This window comes from Anoplopoma fimbria, chromosome 24 (assembly GCF_027596085.1).
Source record: "Anoplopoma fimbria isolate UVic2021 breed Golden Eagle Sablefish chromosome 24, Afim_UVic_2022, whole genome shotgun sequence".
In the NCBI taxonomy this organism is placed as follows: Eukaryota; Metazoa; Chordata; class Actinopteri; order Perciformes; family Anoplopomatidae; genus Anoplopoma; species Anoplopoma fimbria.
Window position 1 is genome coordinate 7,013,166 of NC_072472.1, and position 21,829 is coordinate 7,034,994.

Here is a 21,829-nt window from a genome sequence, read left to right on the forward strand (position 1 = left end):
TTTACATATTGATCAGTTATATCCTGTTTTTAAATCGCCAGCATGTATGTGATGTAAATGTGACAGTGAGTGTGTTAGTTGAATTGAATTTCTATCAATGTTATGGTAGTTAATCCCATTGGTATCGGTTGAATGGTCCCATTTATCGGACTGTCTCCTGCAAGAGTGGCAAAGATTTACGTCATTTAAAGGCATGATAGCAGAGGTTGAAACACAATATTATTGTTCATGGTCGTACTGTAGTGATAGTATCATTTTTGATGTCTGATATGTGTGTTTTAGTGTAACATAAGCATATGAGTAAAACCCTGGTGGCATGAATCAGGCAGTAATTGAAGACTAACACAGCAGGGGGAGACAAAGGTTGAGCCACACTGTCCGGTTCTGATCTCAGAGCGGAAGATTTCCTTAAATGCATATTCATGTGTTTTTATTCAATCTGGTATTTCTGCATAATAGCAATGTAGCAACTAGAGAGATAGTGTGGGTTGACATATGAGGATTCAGGGAATGTGCGTGTGTGTGTGTCTGTGTGTGTTGATGTCATCTGATCCCTTGCGGGGACATCAGGGGGCTGTGTGGACTTGCCAACCTCTGGACTGCTTTCTTGCTTGAGCGGACGCTCTCTCTACCACGAATCCTGCGGGCCTTCGTCCCTCAATATGGACACACACACACACACACACACACACACACACACACACACACACACACACACACACACACACACACACACACACGCACACACACGCACACACTTACCCTTAGAGTGTATGTTAGTCACTGTGGTCTTCAGGGAGCGGGTGTGTCCATATGTTTAGTTAGAGTCCAGCTGCTGTATATTTTTTCGCTCCAGAATACAGATCTTCTCTGTAAATAATCTGCACTCTATTTTCAGATTTAAAAAAAGTACTCAAACTGAAAAATGTATGTTTACTATTTTTAGTTTTAATGACGGCACCCTCTATCTGTGAAATAACCAAACATACTGATGGTAAGACAACAGCCTTTGAGCATAAACCCATATTTTTTATTTGAAACAGCTGGTTTCTTGAAGCCACCACAGCGGACACAAGTTTCGAAAACAACATTTACATATTCACAAACGACACATAGTTATTTATTTACACTTCCAATGGGGCAATATTATAATTAATTTGGAGTCATGTTTGGATCCACCTTATGTCCATTATTCTCTCTCTTTTTAGCTTCTGTTTGGTTTCCGCTTCCTCTTGAGGGAAATATCTGCTGATCCTTCCAGCTGTAACTTTGTGTTTCTGCAGTTTTTTTGCTGTAGTGTTCAGAGCCTTTTTAAGAGCGTACGAGAGAAAAATCAGCAAAGTTGCAGGCTGGAAAAAACAAAACAATGAGCTGGAAGATTACATTACATTACAGTCATTTAGCAGACGCTTTTATCCAAAGCGACTTACAATCAGTAGTATATTACATATCATTCACCCATTCACACACTGATGACAGGCTACCATGCAAGGTGCCACCATCAGACTCTAACTAACATTCATCATCCAGTCCACACCGATGGCAAGCCTTCGGGAGCAACTTGGGGTTAAGTGTCTTGCCCAAGGACACATCATTATAAATTCACCACATCGACGGGTATCGAACCACCGACCCTCTGATTGGAGAACTACCTTGCTCTCCACTACGCCACAGCCACCCGTTTCAGATGCTGAAACACTGCAAGAGTTTAAGGGATTAACAGAGTCAGTCGACTCCTTACACATTCAAGTGGTCATATGATTTAGTTTTATTATAAAACCTTTTTATTTTAGCGGTTTTAATGTCTACTTATGTACCAGTACACATTTACAGAGGGAAAAAAATGCACTTATGAAGTCAATTTGGAGGCTGGTTAGCAAATGAACTGTAGCGCATTGAACATTACACAATAAACATACCTGTGTCATCATCCATAAGCTAAGTGCTGTGTTCTTTTTCTCTTCAATGCTATTACAAACGGCTTTTATAATTACAGTACTTAGCAGTTTCTTTAGGTCAAACAAACTTGTACACCATCCCGCCCACTCAGAGGCTCAGATGTAAAAGAAGCAAAAAGACATGGGAAATATTAAAAATCCTCTCTTGATGTTTTAAAGGGCCAGTGTGTAGCATTTCAGGGGACCTATTAGCACAAATGGAAAATAATATTTATAACTATAATTTCATTATGTATGTATCTATCTATCAATTGAAACTAAGAATCGTTGTGTTTTTTTATATATACATAGGGATCGGGTCTTCTTCATTAAATCCGTCGTGTTGCACCACCATGTTTCTACAGTAGCCCAGAATGGACAAACCAAACACACTTCCTTGAGAAACTGCTGCAGAGGTCAAATCTGTAGTTTTGAAACTTAGAGGTACTGAACAAGCTGTGTTTTTTGACACATTGGTGTGAGAATGTGTTGGATTCACTGATGGCAGTTGGATTAAATCTTTATTTGAAAATAAAAGGAGTACTAGCTTGTGGACCAGCCCAGATCTTTCTTTTAAAGGCTTTCCCTTCAGGTTATACATTATATTTTCATTTGGTATCCATGACACTAGTTCACTGCTCCAGCAGTTTTATTTCTTGGTTATGATATGGGCTATTCTAATAAAGTTTAGATTGTTTTTTATTGACTTTCATCATAGATGTGTTTTTTATCATTCATTTTGACTGCAAAAAAGGAACGAGTTTTCAGTTTCAGATTTCAGGTGGCGTTGAAAGGCAACAAGCTCATTATGTGAGATTAGGTAAATGACTTATGGGTCATTCTCCAGTCGAGTACAATCTTTTAGATCCATGAAGATAAATACGATTTTTCTTGCAGTAACATCTGCCGAGCCATCGCCTGTGTTGTTTGACTCATGACACAAGGAGAAGCTAACTGTGGTGATGTTACAACAAACCCCACCACAGCACAGCCTTGACTTCCGTGTGTTTCTCCTCATACTGTCGTTCCCAGCATTCCCTTGTACCCCTTGTAATTGTGTGTACAACAGAGGAAGCACTGCTTTCTTCTCTCTGTCCCTCTGTCTGTTGTCTTGTTTGTCTCACTGAGGGAGGAAGCTGCCGGCAGATCAGAAAAGACGCAGACTCTCTCTCTCTCTCTCTCTCTCTCTCTCTCTACACTACAGTGCTTCAGTCTGTATGGAAACAATGGCTTTGTCAGTTAAGCAGCCCTATTGTTTGCTTCCCCACCCCCCCACTTTCCTTAAACAACGGCAACATCTTGAGATCTTCGTTCAGTTTGCCGCTCGCTCCGATTCTCCTCGTACCCAGAAACTGGCAGAGGATGCTCATTATCGTCCCTTTTCACTTGTTGTTCTGCGTGTGAGTAAAAAGTGGCCAATTACAGTGCGTCTCTTGTAGACAGCCGAACCTTTCTATAATGAGGAGATCTCCTTAAGCAGGACACACTGCACTGCTTGTGTAGACTTTACAAAAAAAATGTGAAGTTTCCATTTAATTCAAAGTCCGACCAATAAAACACAACAGACGCAGGTTCAGTTTGTGTTGTTTTGATGTCATGAAGCAGCGCCGCGTGAATGCGATGAGTTTTGTTAATGGGGATGAGGTCCTCTAGCATATATCTACGCAACAGTGAGGGGAATGATTCAGTGCACCACGAGGAAATGTTGCCGTTTTTAAATGTGGGAAGAGAACAGCTTTTGAGATGAAAGCATCAGAGGAAACAGATGCGTTTGGTTTTGATCGCTATTTACCACATTCAGCGGTTCCCTTAGAAGGATTTAAAGTGGTAATCAGTGGGATAATGGTTTGTTATTTTGTCCCCAGTCGTGGTGCTAAGCATTCATTGCTGTGGTGATTTTTTTTTTTTTTTTTTTTTTTTTTTTTTGCACCGCGTTTTCCAGCCATCACTTGTCATTCCGAAAAGCGTGCGTTCTTTTTGTCTTCATCATCTGCTCAGGTGCATTTGTCAAAAAACGAGGGCTATCACTGCTCCTGTTGTAATTCTTCCCTCTATTTATCCAAAGCAAACTGAAAACAACACTTCCTGTGTGCTGCCATTATTTCTCTGGCACTGGGCCAATATTTCTATCAATTAAAAAAATCTTGTTTCTCTGGAGATGAGCCCTCATTGTGTGTGTTGTTGTTTTTGCTCCTACATAATGAAATTATCACAGGGGAAATGTGCTTAATGAAAGATAAGTGAACTGATTCACAGCCTGACAACGTCCTAAAACTGTGTGGATGCTTTATTGGAGAAACAATTAGATTTGTGTTCACACTGGCGACAAATAAGAAAATGAAAATTTCTTATAAATGTATTTTGTTTAAAGCTGCACCGACCTGTTTTGGTTTCCAGTCCACAAACTTTCCACTTTGGCTTCATTTGACTACTTTCATTGTCTGTATATCTCTTAACATGTTTTGGTATCAATTTTCACGTGCTCTATCTTCTCATCTTTTTAATTGTTTTATTTTTCTTCCCCAGTTTGCTCCCAGTACTCCCGCGGCGTCTTCGCCATCTTCGGCCTGTACGACAAGCGCTCGGTCCACACGTTGACATCGTTCTGCAGCGCCCTGCACATCTCCCTCATCACGCCCAGCTTCCCCACCGAAGGAGAGAGCCAGTTCACCCTGCAGCTCCGGCCGTCCATCCGAGGGGCGCTCCTTTCCCTCCTCGACCACTACGACTGGAACAAATTTGTCTTCCTGTACGACACCGACCGGGGTGAGTGATGAGAATGGACTGCTTTTGCCTTCGGACGCTTGTATATTAGTCACCGATGTGCAGTGCCACCGTGTGTGTGTGTGCTGTATTTGAATGAAATGTGTGTCTCATCTAATGAACAACCATTTGAAGTATTGAGTGAACTGAGTCTTCCTAAAAAACTTCTAACAATATTTAGTTTAGTCTGTACTCCGACTCTTTGTATTATGCCTTGTAAAACTTACAATGACTACAAGATAATAATAATAATAATAATAATAATAATAATAATAATAATAATAATAATAATAACTTTATTTATATAGCACCTTTTAAAAACAAGGTTTACAAAGTGCTTTGACAGACCAGCCAGCAAGACAGTGCATAAGAAACAAAATGAAATAACAAGTGACAATCAAATAAAATAAATAAAATAAATAAAATAAATAAAATAAATAAAATAAATAAATAAAATAAATAAAATAAATAAAATAAATAAAATAAATAAAATAAATAAAATAAAATAAAATCAAGTGATAATGGTAAAATATAGTAAACAAATATAAGATAAAATACCAAGACCAAATGAAAATGAACCAATAAAACGACGACATCACATAAAAGCCAATCTATAAAAATGTGTTTTAAGAAGTGATTTAAAAGAGATTACTGATTCTGCAAGCCTTAACTCCTCCGGTAGGTCATTCCAAAGCCGAGGGGCCCTTATGGCAAGATGGAGGTAAAAAGCAACCAAACAATAGTACAAATATCAATAATAACACAATAAAATAACAAATAATAAAGACAAATCACAAGTCTTTTAGATGTGTTGCAATTGTGTTCTGTTACAGCCATGTTCAGGCATTGAAATGAACATCTTTGAACAGTTTATATAAGGTTATAGTTGAACAGCTAATAAGCACAATTAACTGGTGGCTTTGACATGTAATGTTCCTAAACTATGCTTGCAAACTTATCAAAATTGTTTTGCAGCAGTAACACAATGGTAACTTTATTGTGTTATACAGTAAAATAAACCGATTGTCCCCATATGAGGACATCATATTTGTTTTTAAAAAAAAGCTTGGGTCCCAGAAGGAAACAGGTGGCACATCAAATGCTCATGAGAGTTGTTTTTGTCGCTGAAAAAACAGCAGAATTCATTGTTCAGGTATGAGGACCTGTTGGATTATGTGCAGGTTTGTTTTTGTAAAAAAAAAAAAAACGATTTTAAGGAATTAAAATGTCTGCAGCTCCCAACCATTACATTATCTTAATTATAAGTTTATTTAGTTCAAAATTAAATTAAATTGGAATAAATCTGTCAGAAAGCAGGTATGCAGCGTTTCTTTGCCCTCATGCCCGCTACATGGCAGCAAACACAGAGGTGTGAATGCAGTGCTTCTAAAATAATGGCTGTTTTTTATCCACAACAATATTTCAGTGAAGCTGCTGTTAGAAGTGTTGTAGGTAGTGTTGGACTTCTCTCTCCATCTGTCTCTGGCTCCAATCCCCTCCTGAGGACGTGGATCTCGTATTTCTCACTACCATATGTGTTTCTCTCTCTGTGGATTTTTTCTTTTCCCTTTTCACCCACCCAGTCTTCGCCTCCCCCTCTCCCTCACACATACACTCACAGAGTCAATAGGTTTGTACTTACTCCACCCCCCCGTGTCACATTTCCATTACAAGAACAGAATGGATATGGCCTACTGCTTGGATCACATCTCCAAATCTCGCTTTCATACATTTTCCAGATGGTAGTCAGTGGGTTTTCATTCTTTCTCGCTGCTGCTGTGGGGACTGCAGTGAGTGTTTCAGCTGATTGGCTATATAGGAGCTTCAGAGTGGGGAGCGTATCAGGATGGCCGCCTTGCAGAACGACTCATTCCCTGTCTCTTTTTTTCTCTTATCTCAGGTCGTACACGCTTCACTGGGTAAAAAGCCTCCTCTCCTCTCAACAAAACCTCTTTGTATGTAATCAAGTGTACTCCAAAAAAAACTCAACAAAGGTTCCTAGCTGTACGACTGTGCTGCCCCACAGAAAGACAAGCTCACTTATGCGTTGCTTTTATCTGGCATTAAAACTGATTTAAGATCAGCAATAGTCTGTGAGAGGAAATACAGATGATGTTATTGTGTATTGTTTTGAAAGTGCCTGTTGTGATTATTCCAAATACTAGAAACTTAATGTGCTTTCTTGTAAACCAATCAAATGAACTCCGGCACAAACTGGACAGTTCATATATTCGGAGTATACCATTCAAAAAACTCTCAGGCAGTGAATGTCTGATGTACAGCTGAAATCGCACATTTACGCAGACAGCAGGTCCATCATTTAACTTTTTAAATAATTGTCCAAACCCATCCACACACTGTGTTAGCATGGATTCCACCAGAGGCTTATCCGTTGTCAGGCAGAAAGCTGATGAGTTCCTAAATTGATAAATAGAAAACCAACCATGATCTATACACCTTGACCAGTCATTCTAGATAAGTATTTCACAACACAAATTTACAAGAGAATTGAAACATACAGAAAAAACTGTTATATGTTTGGTGAACTGCTCAAGCTCTGTCCGTGGTGCTGAAATCAGTCAGCAGCAGCAGCTTATTTCAACTGACTGATGGCTGACAGTTTATTTCTTCCACTCTGTTGAAGTTTCTGTCATCCTAACAGTGGGAAACACTGGCTGTCAAGGACAGAAAAAAATGTTTTTTTCATAGTTGATAAAGCATTTTGTTGGATTTTATTGGAGTTTTCAGTTGTTTCATATTGTTATAATGAAACATTTACTGAAATGTATTGGTTATTGATTACAAAAGTCTGTTTAATTCATCCTCCTTCTTCATAACTTGTCTTTCATCTTCATTGATGTCTAATATTTCTTTCCTTTAGTGCGTTTACTCATTTATGTTGCCGACCAGCTTCATAGCCGATTAGTTTGATCTCTCTTCTGCACAAGCATTTTTCACAATCCTTAAAATCATACGGCCTTCTTTCTGCAATTTTTCCTGGAAAAGCAGAAGCAGGCACTGCCCTTGAGATTTTTAGTATTTTGGGGTATTTCTTGTGGAGTTTTTGTACTAGAGACTCTATTCATGAAGTGATAGTGTGAGTAGGAGTGTACTCAGACAGTTTCTGAAGTGGCAGACATGCATATTTTAAAACCCCTCAAATATGTCATGAGGACTTCTGTCTGTGTTAGAGGGTATGAGTTTTGTGTGTGTGTGCACGTATACTTGCGTACTAGTGTTCTGTATGTACATGCGAGGGCTTTTCAGGAGGCTTTTGGGTACAGGCTGCAGCACTTTGGCCTGAGGATTTTTTTCACACACAGGGCCAGGCATTCATCCAGTATTGACTATAATGTAGAATCAGCCCACGCATGGCCGAGCTCAGTCAATGAGCGCCAGTCTGATTCCCCGTATCAAAGCTCCAGGGAGACGAGGGGCTGGATACGGTAGCGCTGTAGTGAATGCTGTCTCTTTTAGATTTCCCTGCAAATTCCACGAAACACATACACACTCTCTCACAAAGGCAAAATAATACATAAAGGTGAAAAGAATACAGGAGATTTTTTGGAGAAAAATGTATGTAGAGTAGAGGAGAGGAAATGAGGAGAGAGGAAAGGAGATTGAAGGATAGGAGAGGAAACTAGAAAGGAGGACAGATGAGGAGATAAGGGTAAAGGGACCAAGATGAGCGTAAGGGAAAGGAAAGGATTAGAAACTATAAGGGAGGAAAGGAGAGAGGAGGAGGTAAGACTAAGGGGATGAGAGAAAAGGAAACAAGAAAGGGGGGAAATAAAACAAGAGGAGAATAAACAAGGATCTACTGTAGGGAATGAGAGGAGAGTAGACAAGAGGAGAGCAGTGGTAATGAAAGGAAAGGAAACAATAGGGTAGTAAGGGAAAGGAGATGAAATAAGGAGAGGGAATGGAAAAATAGAGGAGAGAAAACAAAGAGGGATGATTGAAAGGAGAAGAGTGGAAGCTAGAGAAAGGGACACAAGAAGAGAGGAAAGTAGAAAACATGGAGGGTAAAAAAGAGAAACCTGGAGAATGAAAATGAGGAGGAGAGGAAACACGAGTAGAAGAAAAGAGAACATGAAATATGTGGAGAGGAGAGACGCGATGAATTGAGAAGAGGATCCGAAGAGGAGGTAAGGGAGGAAAGGAAGAGCAGATTGACTGGTAGCAGCAGTGTGTTCAGGCCACGATGAATGGCTCACATCCAAAGCATAAGCCTCTTTATGTTCTCCCCGAAGAGCAAGAGGTGAAAGGAAAGGACTGGCTGAGTGAGGGAAGGAGGACGGATGGAGGCTCTGTAGACGGACACCGACAATATGCATCACACCGGAGGGTAAAGGCGGCAAAACGGAGAAGGGGGAAGTTAGAAAAGAGGCAGAAATCCCAAATCCCAAACATAAACCTCAGATGTACACTTGCCCTCCTCTCCTATCTAGTGTCCAGCTCTGCTCCAATCAGCACAACAACGCGTTAGTCTGCACACTGGCCCGCGGCTGTGTCTTTGACGCTGATGCTGATTGCGGCTGGCTGCTGCTCCACATACAGCCTCGGGGCTACACATTTATCAGCTGGTAATCAGCTGGCTCCTTAGCACGCTTTACTTGCCTTGACTGCCATCACTGCGGTTTTCTGTCCGTGCGCTCTGTACGCCATGCGGCACGATAGGACACGCCATAGATACTGAACAAGCAACTCGCACCAGCTGCTGATTTGTATCTGGTGAGATAGTGGGTGTAACAGAGTGGATTTTGACCGAAGAACTTTACAGACGGACAGATATTCCTTGCGTTATAGTTAAATGTCTTCTACGTGACTCATCAGCTGGTGAGAATGCTGACTTTTTTGCCTCAGTCTTTTTTGCATTATATCATGTGTGTAGCCACCATGTGCTTAAAGAGCATTGCATCAAAGCTACCTTCAAAAAGGTTGACTCCATGCCAAACCTCACGGATAGCAGCACAGCAGAGTAAAGACATGTTTCACACTAACAGGGAGCCACAACAGCTGCTCATTTGTAGCTGAAACAACTTCAGTCAATAGCAGCAAAGTAGCTGCAGCTTCCACAGGGAGTCATTTTTAGCCAAGCCTGTGGCATCCCACCCTGCACAGAGTCGCTACGTTTTTATATTTTGTTTATTTGTCAGGGACCATGTAGGAGCTGCGATATGCTTTTTATTAGATATAGCCACCAGCAATTGTCGGACTCGGCTATCCGGACCTTTCATTCCCCATCTCTCTCTCTTTCCCTCCTCTCATTTTCTGTTATCCCTCTAATGTCAGTTTTACAATAATGGCATAATATAAAACTCAGAATGAAAATGTGTCTGCCCCACAAGTCCTTCAGGTACAATAAAGAGCTTATTTCTTTACTAGCTTTTGCAAAATGCAATCCCAATTGTCGTTTTTCGTGAGTGAGAAAATGAAGAATAACTGGGTCCCATTTTGGGGTCTGGCTTCCCAACAGTTCAAGCCAAAAAGTCATGAACCAGGTCTTCCTTTTAGGGGTTACTGAGGACATTCTGATGCATGCATGTGTGTGTCTTGTCAACCAGCATTCTCTCCTGGCACCGACATCCCCCTAATGGGAAGCAAGAGGCTGGGGAGGGGAGAGATCAGGTGGAGAGGGAGCCTGCTTTCCAGAGCACAGGTTAATCCTCTAATTGGGAGCAAAGGGAGACGGGTTGCCAGATTGTGATTGCTACCAGGAGGGGCCGTTTAAGGGGGACATCTGTTCCTGCTGGAGAACAGCCGCCCTCACAGCTCCCTAGTTTCCTCTCTGACACTCATCTTCTTTGTACACAAACCTGACAGCGAGGGTCCCCCCCCACCCCCACCCGTCAAGAGTCTAGAGCCACAGCCGACTCATGGAGACAAGCCTGTTTCCCCAACTGGACGAAAAGCCAGGATCTGGTTGGAAAAACATAAAAGCTTTAGAGGAGATTTGCTTCAGCACAGTTTCTTTTAGATTGGAAGGAGAGGTTGTCTTGCCAAAGACGTTGTGTCAACTGAAGCCAATTTGAGAGTCAAATCAGCAAATTATAAGCAATATGTTTTATGTTTTCACATGGCCAAATGTGCCATATTTCATCCAGGAAGTTTATCAGCAATTTAATCAGTAAACATTTCCAAGAGTTGTTACGTGACAGCTCAAAAGCATTCAAGGAGCACTTACTGTTATTCAAGCAATAAGAAATAGACCAAGATCTGCATCAAAACACACCGATAGTCAACTATGTGACTTTTCCTTCTTTCTGACTTCATCAGGATACGCCATCCTGCAGGCCATCATGGAGAAGGCGGGACAAAACAACTGGCAGGTCAGCGCCATCTGCGTCGAAAACTTCAACGATGCCAATTACCGCCGGCTGCTGGAGGATCTGGACCGGAGACAGGAGAAGAAGTTCGTTATCGACCTCGAGGCGGAGCGGCTGCAGAACATGCTGGAACAGGTGATGACACCTTGAGCTCAGCATTTAGTTGGTATTTGTGTGTCTTTGCGTTTCCTGTTCAAAAGATGCATCAGTCATCTTTGTCTTACATCTGGTTCAGAAAAATGTTGAAGGTAATTCGAGTCAATCATTGCAAAAGTTGAACTAAATCTGGCTCCAACATGGCGGCCATTTATTCCAATGAAAGTTGTGCCTCCCAACTTTTTTTTATCTCTTCCTGGTTTAATTCTCTGTCCTGCAGCCTGCTGCACATGCTCAGTAGTGTCGCTGCCTGAGTCCAGCAGCACATGCCATTGACTTGATGAGAGATGATGTCGCTCTTCTTGCCTTAATGAAAGTTTCCATGGTTCAGAAATTCATTATGCAAAAAGTAATACATGGCCTTGTTTGAGGTCATATGCATATCTTTTGATACATTAATGCAGTTTAGAGTCAAACGTCCTGGTTGAAGTTTTACCTAACATTCTTGCTGTATTAATGCATACAGGATTATTACTGTTTAATGTAATTCCTCCAAGTGAAGTGGTTTGCATAATCGGCCTCTGTAGAACGAAGGCGAGGTATAGCCATATTTCCCAGATCTCAGCATTAATGATCAAAAATATGAAAAGGTTGTTATAAAAATCTAAATTATACTCCAACAATTCAATTCAACTTTCAATGAATTCCAGGAAAATAATAATGTTGCAGAGGCAATGATTTGATAAGTGATAATGGTGAGAATATTTGTTCTCCTTAAATGAGATGAGAACGTAGAATGTAATTGTGTGCGTACCTTAAAATCTAAAGCTCTTTATATTCCTACCATAAAATAAGCAAAATCACTTAAAATACTAACTTTTTTCCCCGTTCTCTGAAATGCAATGACATGATCCCAGAAACTGAATATCTGCAAAGAGCAGAAGTTAATACTTTGCATACTTTACTCACTGCTTGTTTGTTTGCTTGTTTGTTTTTAGTAGGTTTGTGCTAATTAGAAAGTTTTGAATGTGAGAGCAGTCTGTTTGGATCTCCGGTGGTGTTAGTTGGCATAAGCACACTCAGAATATGATGTGTGCTTTCCTCCTCCTCCTCTTCATCCCCTCATCCCTCCATCTTTCCCCGGGGCAACTGGTGTCTCCATAATTGTTCAATTATTCAGGAAATCTCCACTCTAACATCTGTCATAGTTCTAACAATTTACTCTGCAGATGTGTGTGTGAGAGTCTATTCGCCCCACGCAGTAGCAGACTTCCTGCTCCATCCTTATTTGCTAAAAAAAAATCTCATAAGTAGATACGAAAGTCATATTTAGAGCTTGTGGGATGATGCACTGTTTTGTTCAGGCGGTGGTCCGAGTTACTGCCAAAGACATGAACAACAATTTTAGCCTGTAATCACTCCAACTGTCATCCCGTTCATATTTGCTTCTTGCCAAAAATCTTCTGATCAAGGACAAGGATTTGAATACATAATTGGGCCTCATTAGCTGCTAATTATCAGCACGGTCAGTACATATCAAAGCATATAAGCAACCAGATGTGAGAACATCTCTAAATGCAAACCTATTTCATATACAGATGGGAATGTGATTAGCTGACATGCTAATTTGCAAGTTTTACAAGCTATATCATAGCTGAAAATGTGTTGGCTTAAAGTTAGAATTAAAGTCCAAGAGGTGTCAAAAGCAACTAAATGTCACTAAAGGGTATTGTAAAGCCCCCTTTCAGACATGCAGCTTGGTTTGTCATTTATTTTATTTAATCTTTATTTAACCAGGAGAGTCAGAGAGGAAAATTAAGAATCTCTTTTCTAAGGGTGACTTGACCAGGACAGGCAGCATCAGCATGAAAACACATTGTAACAGTAAGAAAACACAAAAGGAGTCAAAAATTACAAGGAACTAAAATCTAAAAGAAATGTGATAACGTTGATATTTTAAGGAATCTTCTCCAAATTCTTTCATCTTGGATTCAAAAGCATTCAACAAAATGACTTCATTGAATTTCAAGTCTCTCTGCAAAATATTTGATGTCGAGAAAGCAGAATATGCAAAAAAAATCCCTTTTTCTTTCAATTTCTGCATGGGGAATTTGTGACAGAAAGAGCAAAGTCCTGAGAATTTAGATTATTGTAAATTGCCGACAATTTAGGTAGTATAGTAAAAGACCAACAACTGCTGAATATATGCATTTATCAGCAATGTTTCACGTTGGTTTCATATCTGGTTAAATGCCGAAGTCCCATTTAATTTAGAGTCACAAGGTCAGATCTGTAACATTTCCAGCGTGACACAATTGTCTGAATCGAATGTCATCCTCACATTAACATTAAGGCTGCAGCAGCACAAGGTCAAACATGCATGTCTAAATAAGTGTATCACTTAATTATCATCTCTATGCACAAAATAATAAGCTTTATAATACACTGTGAAAGACACAATTTTAAGTTGTTGTGGAGATTCTTCTGATATCAGATTAGTCTGTCGAGAGGATTTTTCTCTCTCACAGCGCAGCACAACCCCAATCATAATCAGACCAGCGCTTCCATGCCAACTGCATGGATGGAATTATAAATATCCAGCAAAACACTTCCACACAGTGTGTGGGCAAATAGGAATCAAACAAGAGACCCAACTTATCGTCTCATCATTTTGCGCTTGTGCACTGTAGGACATTATAAGATAGGCTTTTAGAATCAGATACAAGATTCAATTGATGAGAAAGTGCAGAATGCATTGCACTGTGATTTAATAATTAAGGATTTAACGGAAAAATAGATTCCAACAGAAAACACTCATCTTCCTTCTTATTATTTCCCAGCTCACCGCTGCTCTCCCGCAGATGCCAAATATTAAATTTGGCTCTTTCTGTGACGGTCCTGTCATTAATACGAACCTTTACTGCAAATGATTAAGTGGTTGGATTTTTAGGACATAAAAAAACATTAATCATGTAGTATAAGATCAGTAAACTAAACACATGATTGTGTTTGTCAAACCAGACAACAATTATTGTCTTTCTGGTTTCTCAAATACTGAGTAAACGTCCTTATTTTAGGTTATCTGACGTGTTTTTCTTTCGCCTTTTAAAGATGCTTAAACGTATATTTCTATTGACAGTTTTAATTTAAAAACACTAACTCCAGCATTAAAGACATTGCATCCTTGTTACTAATCGACAGACCTCACTGTGAATAGTTCTGATTAGAACTACTTTCAGCTGACTAAATGATAACCATTAGATGAATGGACCCTTTAATAGAAGCAATCTTTTAGGCTTGCATATTGCAGCTGTGAGCGTTCACCAACAGATGAGCTTCACAAACTGCTGCTCAGGTCTTGACAGCAGTGAAGCTGTTGGGGAATTGATATTAGCCAAAGCTTTCCTTAGCAAGCCAGTTTACTTCATGGCCTTATTAACTGGATGTCTGGATGTCCAGTGGGATAACCCAGCAGATTTGTAGCTTTCAAAATCAGTTTTTCTCACCAAGATACCGCTCTGTGGTTGCGCTCATATGTGTGTGTGTGTGTGTGTGTTAGAGTGTCGTGAAGCATTGTCCTGTCTCTGAAAGCGTGAAGTGTTCACTTCCTCAGTGAGATGCTGACATGACTGCCCGTTCATTTGTTTAGACGTCCCGTCTTCTATGTATTAAACCTTGACGTTCCCACTGTGTCCAGACTGACACGCACACACTTGCCTGTCTCATGCATCATTTAATGTAATTAACGTATGTTATGCTGTTATCCAGTCGGATTACCGCTGAGCTCTGTTTCGCCCCCTCACAGATCGTCAGTGTCGGGAAACATGTCAAAGGCTACCATTACATCATGGCCAACCTGGTGAGGGGATTGTACTGCTTATGGTTTACTTGTTTGTTCTTTCCTTCATATCTTTATCACATCTCTCTCTGGTCATCTCATAAATTCTTACCATTTAGTCCATTTATAGAAACAGTGTTGTGGTGTTGACTGTATCTTTAAAAATCTGGCTATAGGAACAGATGCTAAAGCAGATAACAGAAATCGATTAGCTGGATTCACTGATACTGGACCAAAGTGGCTGACCAACCAACAGCTAATTATGTAATTTAGCTACCAAATACTTCATGTTAAAATAAGTTAGGTGACATGGTATAAAGAACGATAAAGGTCCTTTGGGAAGAGGCTTGGGTGAATGGTTTGATCAAAAAACAACTAAACCCAGGAGACAGGTGTTCACGTCTTGTGTGAAAGCAAAAGTCAACGTTTACGTATTTTAAGTTACGTTGGTAATGTGATTTTACTGAACTTAGGCTACCAAACTATGTAACAAATCTACTTATTTTAATCCAAACCATGAACTTTTCCTTTAAATAACCAAGTAGATCTGCCTCTCATTCTTACTAAGTTGTTTATTATGAAAAGACAGTGTAGGCATGTAATGAGCGGAAGTTGACATGTGCATAACTGACACTAGAGGTTGTGTAGAGCGTGATAGTTTGAAGGGCCACTGACCAAGATTCAGTATTAGACCATTTCCAAAAATGTCACGCTAAAGATCAGCCAAATCTAAAGTTAGACTTTAGCAGTGAGAGTTATCACATCAAGTGTGTATCTTCTAAAGTGACAGTACTTTTGGAAGAAATCCCCCTCTTTGATTTATGGACCCTTCACTGCAGCTCAGCAGTGAAACACAGAAAGCAAGTTTTCCACAAAAAGACTCAAATGTTGGAAGATGTTTGCTGAAACTTCATATTACCTTCCGCTCAATGCTTTTTTTTAATACAAAATAAGGACTGTGTATTTTGTCCCCCATCTCTATTGAAATCTCTTTACGACAGGATTGCTTCAGGGCCAGTATGGACAGCAGGGAATACAGCGACTAGGAATTCTATCAGTGTACATATGGGGATGTGGGTATTGTATAAAGGCATAATTTGTACATATCCCTTAATATAAGCACTGTTCAGACTTCAATTCCTAACTGTGGAAACGATTGAGGTCTGACACAGACTGCTGTGATGTTCAGCTCCCAATGAATATGATATCTAGTATGATTGTCCTGGATCAGTTAGATCTATTTTTTTTTACCTGCTCTTATTCCCCTTATTTGAAAAGTAGTTTAGTGGTACCTCAGTGCTGGCCAGCTGTAAGTATCTTGGCCAAAGATATAATGAGGTCAAATCATCAATGCCTACTACAGCTGCCAAAAGAGTATCTTTTGATTTCATTGTTTCTGTCATTGACTTATTTATTTCTGTCAAACCCCTGGATTCAGCCTGCTCTTTCTCCTTGTTGCCCTTCCAGGGTTTTAAGGACATCAACCTGGAGCGCTTCATGCACGGTGGCGCCAACGTGACAGGCTTCCAGCTGGTCGACTTTAGCAACCCCATGGTCATCAAACTGATGCAGCGCTGGAATAAGCTGGATCAGAGGGAGTACCCGGGATCGGACGCCCCACCCAAGGTATGTGGTGTCAAAATCAGAAGAAAGCAGATCGGCAATGCAACATCTGATTGTGATTTGATTCTGAAGATGTGAGCGGGGACCCTTCTGAAACCTCTTTGGTGGTGGATTCAGGGAAAACAAACAGTTCTACACGGAAACATCAATTACAGGGCGCACAAAAATACTAATTTGATGAGACATTTGCACAAAGGTTCTGATTTTCATGCAGATGCAGATCTGCTTTTCAACCTACCATTATCCTTTAGCAAAAACCATGGCAACAACAAGCAAGTCCCAGCTGTGTACATCACTTCTGTGTGTAAGATGTTTCTTCTTTTGCATGTGTTCAGATTACAACTCTCAAATCCTATTTACGAGCTTTCAGGTCAATTTCAAATCTCTACAATTGGATTTTGAGAGACTATTGAAATGAGCTAATACCAACGGCTACATGGGGGTTGGGACATGTATCGAGAACTGGTGGCATGTGTTCTTATGAATAGTGGGCGGTCATGTAAATCACATGCTATTTGTAGTCAATGGGCTTAAACAAGCAAAGCTACGGCTCTTTAATGGTTCCTCTGGGGTGACTGGAGTTGTTGCAACAGCAAAAAAAAATAGCAGATGCAGCAAAGAAAGTAATAATATTTCAAGAAAGGACAGTGCCAGATAAGATGAAAAGGGTATGAATATATAGCAGTAGCGTGTTTGCATGGTGTGCAGACAGAAGCAGCAGCTTGATGCAAAAAATAATGAATAACAAACTCAGATAAAAACATACTCATGAGCGTGTGCAGACAAGGAACAGGCAGCATCATCGGCAGCGGCAATCTGCTCCGCTTTGTCCACCGCTGTCATCTGCAGAGATGTGACGGACTGACCCACTTTAGATTCTTTTCATGCACGCAGATTACAAATGGCACTGTGGCAAGAAGGCCTCACGCCATGGTGGTCAGCAAACCTTGCAAATCTGTGTCCTACAAAGATTTCTGTTTTGAAAACCAGATGCAGTGGAGTGGAAACGGTGCGAGTCAAGCAGTGTGTAGTATGTGTGTCTGATGGATCGGGGGGGGGGGGGGTTCAAATTAAAAGTTTACACCACAGGGCAATATCACATGAGGTGCAGTGTGTGTGTGTGTGTGTGTTTATCCCTATTCCATTTCTTGATGAATTGCTCCCTCTCCTGAAAATCCACTCAGACTAAATTACCCTGCTCCCTATTACGCTTGTCCACAGCCCGAGCCACAGTGAGTCTTTCTTTCTAACAATAAATTAACACTACCGGTGAGTTTGGGCCTTCCTCTGGCATGTTTACTCACTTTAGAAAGACAAATGTTATGTGTAGTGTTTTATAAGTTCCAATAAATAAATGAATGAGCCCTTCCTGTACTGTACTGTATGAGAGCGAGCTTTGGAGACCCCATTTCCGCTTGGTTTAAACATGTAATCAGTATCTGCACATGGAACCCTGACAGTAACATCTGATTAAGATCTTTTTGTAAACCTGGTATTAATATGCTTATTTCATAAGCTTTTTTTTTTGTTTTATCAAGCTTTATTGTCCCAGATGTTGAGAGTCTTTAGTCTTTCGGAATATTAGTGGTGTACAGTTAGAAGAGGAGTTTTTTAAAAATCCTTTGCATTTGATTGGACCACTTAATAGAAGAGTTAAACTTCATAAAGGCGCAGAGGACTGCTGGCTCCACACACACACACACACACACACACACACACACACACACACACACACACACACACACACACACACACACACACACACACACACACACACACACACACACACACAAAGCTCCCTCACCTGATGTTAGATGAGGAGGAGGACGAGGGAAGATTAAAAGCAAACTTTGCAGATTTCCAGCTGGCTCTGTGTCACTGCAGAGCAAGCAGCACAAGCAAACAGCCTCCCTCCATGCCACCATCACCCCAGCTCCCCGCTAATCAGCTGATAAAACTTTTTTTCGTCATCCGGCGGACATTCATCTGCATGTTCTGCCTGTAATGCAGTGACACAGAGCCAGCTGGAAATCTGCAAAGTTTGCCTGGAATAAATTAGACTTCAGCCACAATGTTTTGGAAATGGAAACACATATCTCTTCTTATCTCCTCATAATGCTAGTTGCCCAAAAGTGTCATTTGATAGGAGGATTTTCTGTTAAAGCCCCAGGGTGCAGGATGAGTCATGAAACATTTGAAACCATTTTACAGAAAGAGAAAAGACATTTTTCATGTAACAATTACTCTGATGCTGATTTTTTTTATTTACATTTATTTGGCAGATTACGAGGTGAATGAACAATTCATACAGGGACACAAGATTAAAACTAGCAAAATATGTTTTATTTCACTGTGTCTATAAATCATGACTGCAGAATTAATCAACTCCCTCATGTCACCCTGTCAATGTTCATTTCTCTAACAGCTGTGCAGATGGTCTTGACTCTTAGTGAGTTTATGCGGCACCTCGGTTGTTTGTGTGTGCTACTTTGGGCAGCTTGTCAAAGAGTAACAGGGGGATAGAGTGCAGCAGTCTCTGTAGAGAGCCATAATGTCACAGTGAGCAGTGGGCTAATGAATAGGATTCACCCCCGGCCGGAGGCAAAGTTAATGAACTCCTGCTAGCAGGGATAATTAATGCCAGACTGCTACCCTGCTGGACTACACATTCCCCTTTTCCCCTTTCTTTTTCCCCGGCTCAAGCTCCATCTTCCTGCCGTTTGTCAATTCACTGAATTAATTTTCTGCCACGCCGGAGGTGAGTTTTAGGGAAATGTATGGCTTGTGATGGAGAGAGTGATTCTTCAAGACGCAAATAATCAGAGACAACTCAAAATCTTACACTGTTGGGAATATGCTCCCTCCCTCTTCTCCTTTCCATTTCCAGAAAATAATGGGCAGAGTAAAATAAGGCTGCCTTTTTGCTACACCCCGGCCGTTACAACATACTGCTTTGGCCCTGCAGAAACTCAGCGTGCTCTCAGAGGCAGCCTTACACAGATTGTTTTTAAGGAGATCTGACCAGCAAATATTGCAGAACATTTTGTCCGTCCAGCTAAATCTGTATTTAATTTGCCGCATACTTTTTCTTAGTGTGTCTCCACCCCCCGGCACTGTATGTACCCAAAACAGAAAGAGGAAGGAGGTTGGCCTGCAGGTTACAAAGACTGTAATTTACAAATCAGACGGAGCATCCATTATTTAAATCTAACAGGCCAGAGTGGAACCATAATTCCTACTGCAGTGTGTTTATGTGATGTTCAGTTGTTCCAGAAAGCTGCACATAACCCAGCAGTGCCCACACACGTTAACGTATGTATCTCTTACCACTTCCTCCTGTCTTCCAGTACACATCAGCGCTGACATACGACGGGGTGATGGTGATGGCCGAGGCCTTCAGGAACCTTCGCAGACAGAAGGTAGACATTTCCAGACGGGGGAACGCCGGCGACTGTCTGGCAAACCCCGCCGCCCCGTGGAACCAAGGCATCGACATGGAGCGTACTCTAAAACAGGTGAGAGACCGAAGGATAAGAAATCACACATTGATCTAAACTGATGCTCAGACTGGAGGAGACTCAACTTACTTCCTTCTCCCTTACTTCCAAAATCCTTTAAACTAATACTCCACAGTACCAAAAGAAACATGGATGAGAAAAAATGTTCTTCCTACACTTCATTCAGAAATAGTTATAGCATGTAACTCCCCCTAAAAAAACAAATTGTCATTATAAGCTCTCTGTTTTAAAGCAGTTTAAATAAACAACATATAGCAGCAGGTTCAATTTTCTATTTGTCTACAAAGGATGCGTTCAAGGACAGTATTAATGGTACGTGTCCACAGGATCAATTATTCCCACTTTTCAAATGTATTGTCTATATAAGCAGCAGTGCAAAACTTTAGCTACCTAGCCAGTTGTTTGTTAGTTAGATGGTTATCCTTCTAGTTACACCACGGTTCAATGCTTCACTGGTTATAGATTATGAGCCCATAATCTGGTGATATCAATGTTACCAGATGAGTTTCTTTTTTTCGTTTTATACAAGAAATTGGCACACAAATGGCACGCACAAAAAATGGCCGCCGCTCTGACCATCCTGTTACATTGATTTGAATGAGGATGTTCGGTCTACTTCTATTATATTTCTCTGCCAAAATATTCTTTCTTGTGTTCCTTTTACTTGTACTGATTTGCTTTTTTCCCCTTTTAAACACTGTAAAACACCCTGTGAACCTTTCTGTGGAATAAAATAACAATACATGCTGCTGTTCATATCTTTGTTTGCAGGTCCGACTGCAGGGATTAACAGGTAATGTCCAGTTTGACCACTATGGCCGCAGGGTCAACTACACTATGGACGTGTTTGAACTGAAGAATAATGGACCCAGACGGGTAAATCATCACACCACACTGCTTACACTTCTGTAATGGATGTATTTTTGTTCAAGTCAAGTCAGTTATACTGTATATTTAAACATACACATTATTTTCCCCCCTCTGTCATGTGGAGTATCTAGATACTGGTACGACACAGAATGTAGTGTGGCATTTTCTATTATCATAAGTACGTCGTAAAAAAAGCTTCAGCCGTTGCCCGCGTCTCTACTCCTGGTGTGCGAGGATGGATGTCTGTTGACGAAATTCAGGGGGAAAATGGGAAAAAGAGAGAGAGAGAGAGAGAGAGAGCTCTTATGAGAGTGATGGCGAGAGGATGAAATGAAATAGAGAGCAATCAAGGTAGAGGCAGGGGAGAGGGGAGGGGTGAGGAAGTAGAGAGGAGTTCCCATCAATCAAAAGCTGCTTTGGCCTGTCTTCCTGTGCACAGCGAGGGTCCTGTCAGGACAGTGTGTGTGTGTGTGTGTGTGTGTGTGTGTGTGTGTGTGTGTGTGTGTGTGTGTGTGTGTGTCATGGCCTCTCTGCTACGTTTTCCATGTTCCTCAATCATCCCAATGGCCTAACACACGGGAGGTATCAGCCAATCACAGGTCTTCGTTCCCTCCGGCTTCTCACCGGGCGGCGTCCAACCCGACAGCCAGCCGGCTCTCTCAACGTCTCCGCTCTCTCTGACTTATAGCTGCTTATTGTTGCTGTCAAAGCTCTTTTGTCTGTTATGATATCTATACATCACTTCCACCAGATGGTTTTTTGCAGATATTGCCTGTTTATTAAAAATCACATACGGGCAAACAGGCACAATTTTAAATACCTCCTCTTGATAAACAGAGGGTGCTCACGCTGTGA

The 21,829-nt window shown here is 40.9% G+C and overlaps 1 protein-coding gene across 3 annotated transcripts in view; it reads left to right on the forward strand.

Moving 5' to 3' along the window:
- gria4b (glutamate receptor, ionotropic, AMPA 4b) overlaps positions 1-21,829 on the forward strand; it is a 109,381-nt gene that overhangs the window by 49,101 nt on the left and 38,451 nt on the right. For all 3 annotated transcript variants that reach the window (XM_054626192.1, XM_054626193.1, XM_054626195.1), the window contains exons 3-8: positions 4,464-4,703; positions 10,980-11,164; positions 14,931-14,984; positions 16,431-16,589; positions 19,934-20,101; positions 20,876-20,980. In XM_054626192.1, coding sequence (XP_054482167.1) covers positions 4,464-4,703; positions 10,980-11,164; positions 14,931-14,984; positions 16,431-16,589; positions 19,934-20,101; positions 20,876-20,980 — 911 coding nt within the window. The remainder of the gene's footprint in view (positions 1-4,463; positions 4,704-10,979; positions 11,165-14,930; positions 14,985-16,430; positions 16,590-19,933; positions 20,102-20,875; positions 20,981-21,829) is intronic.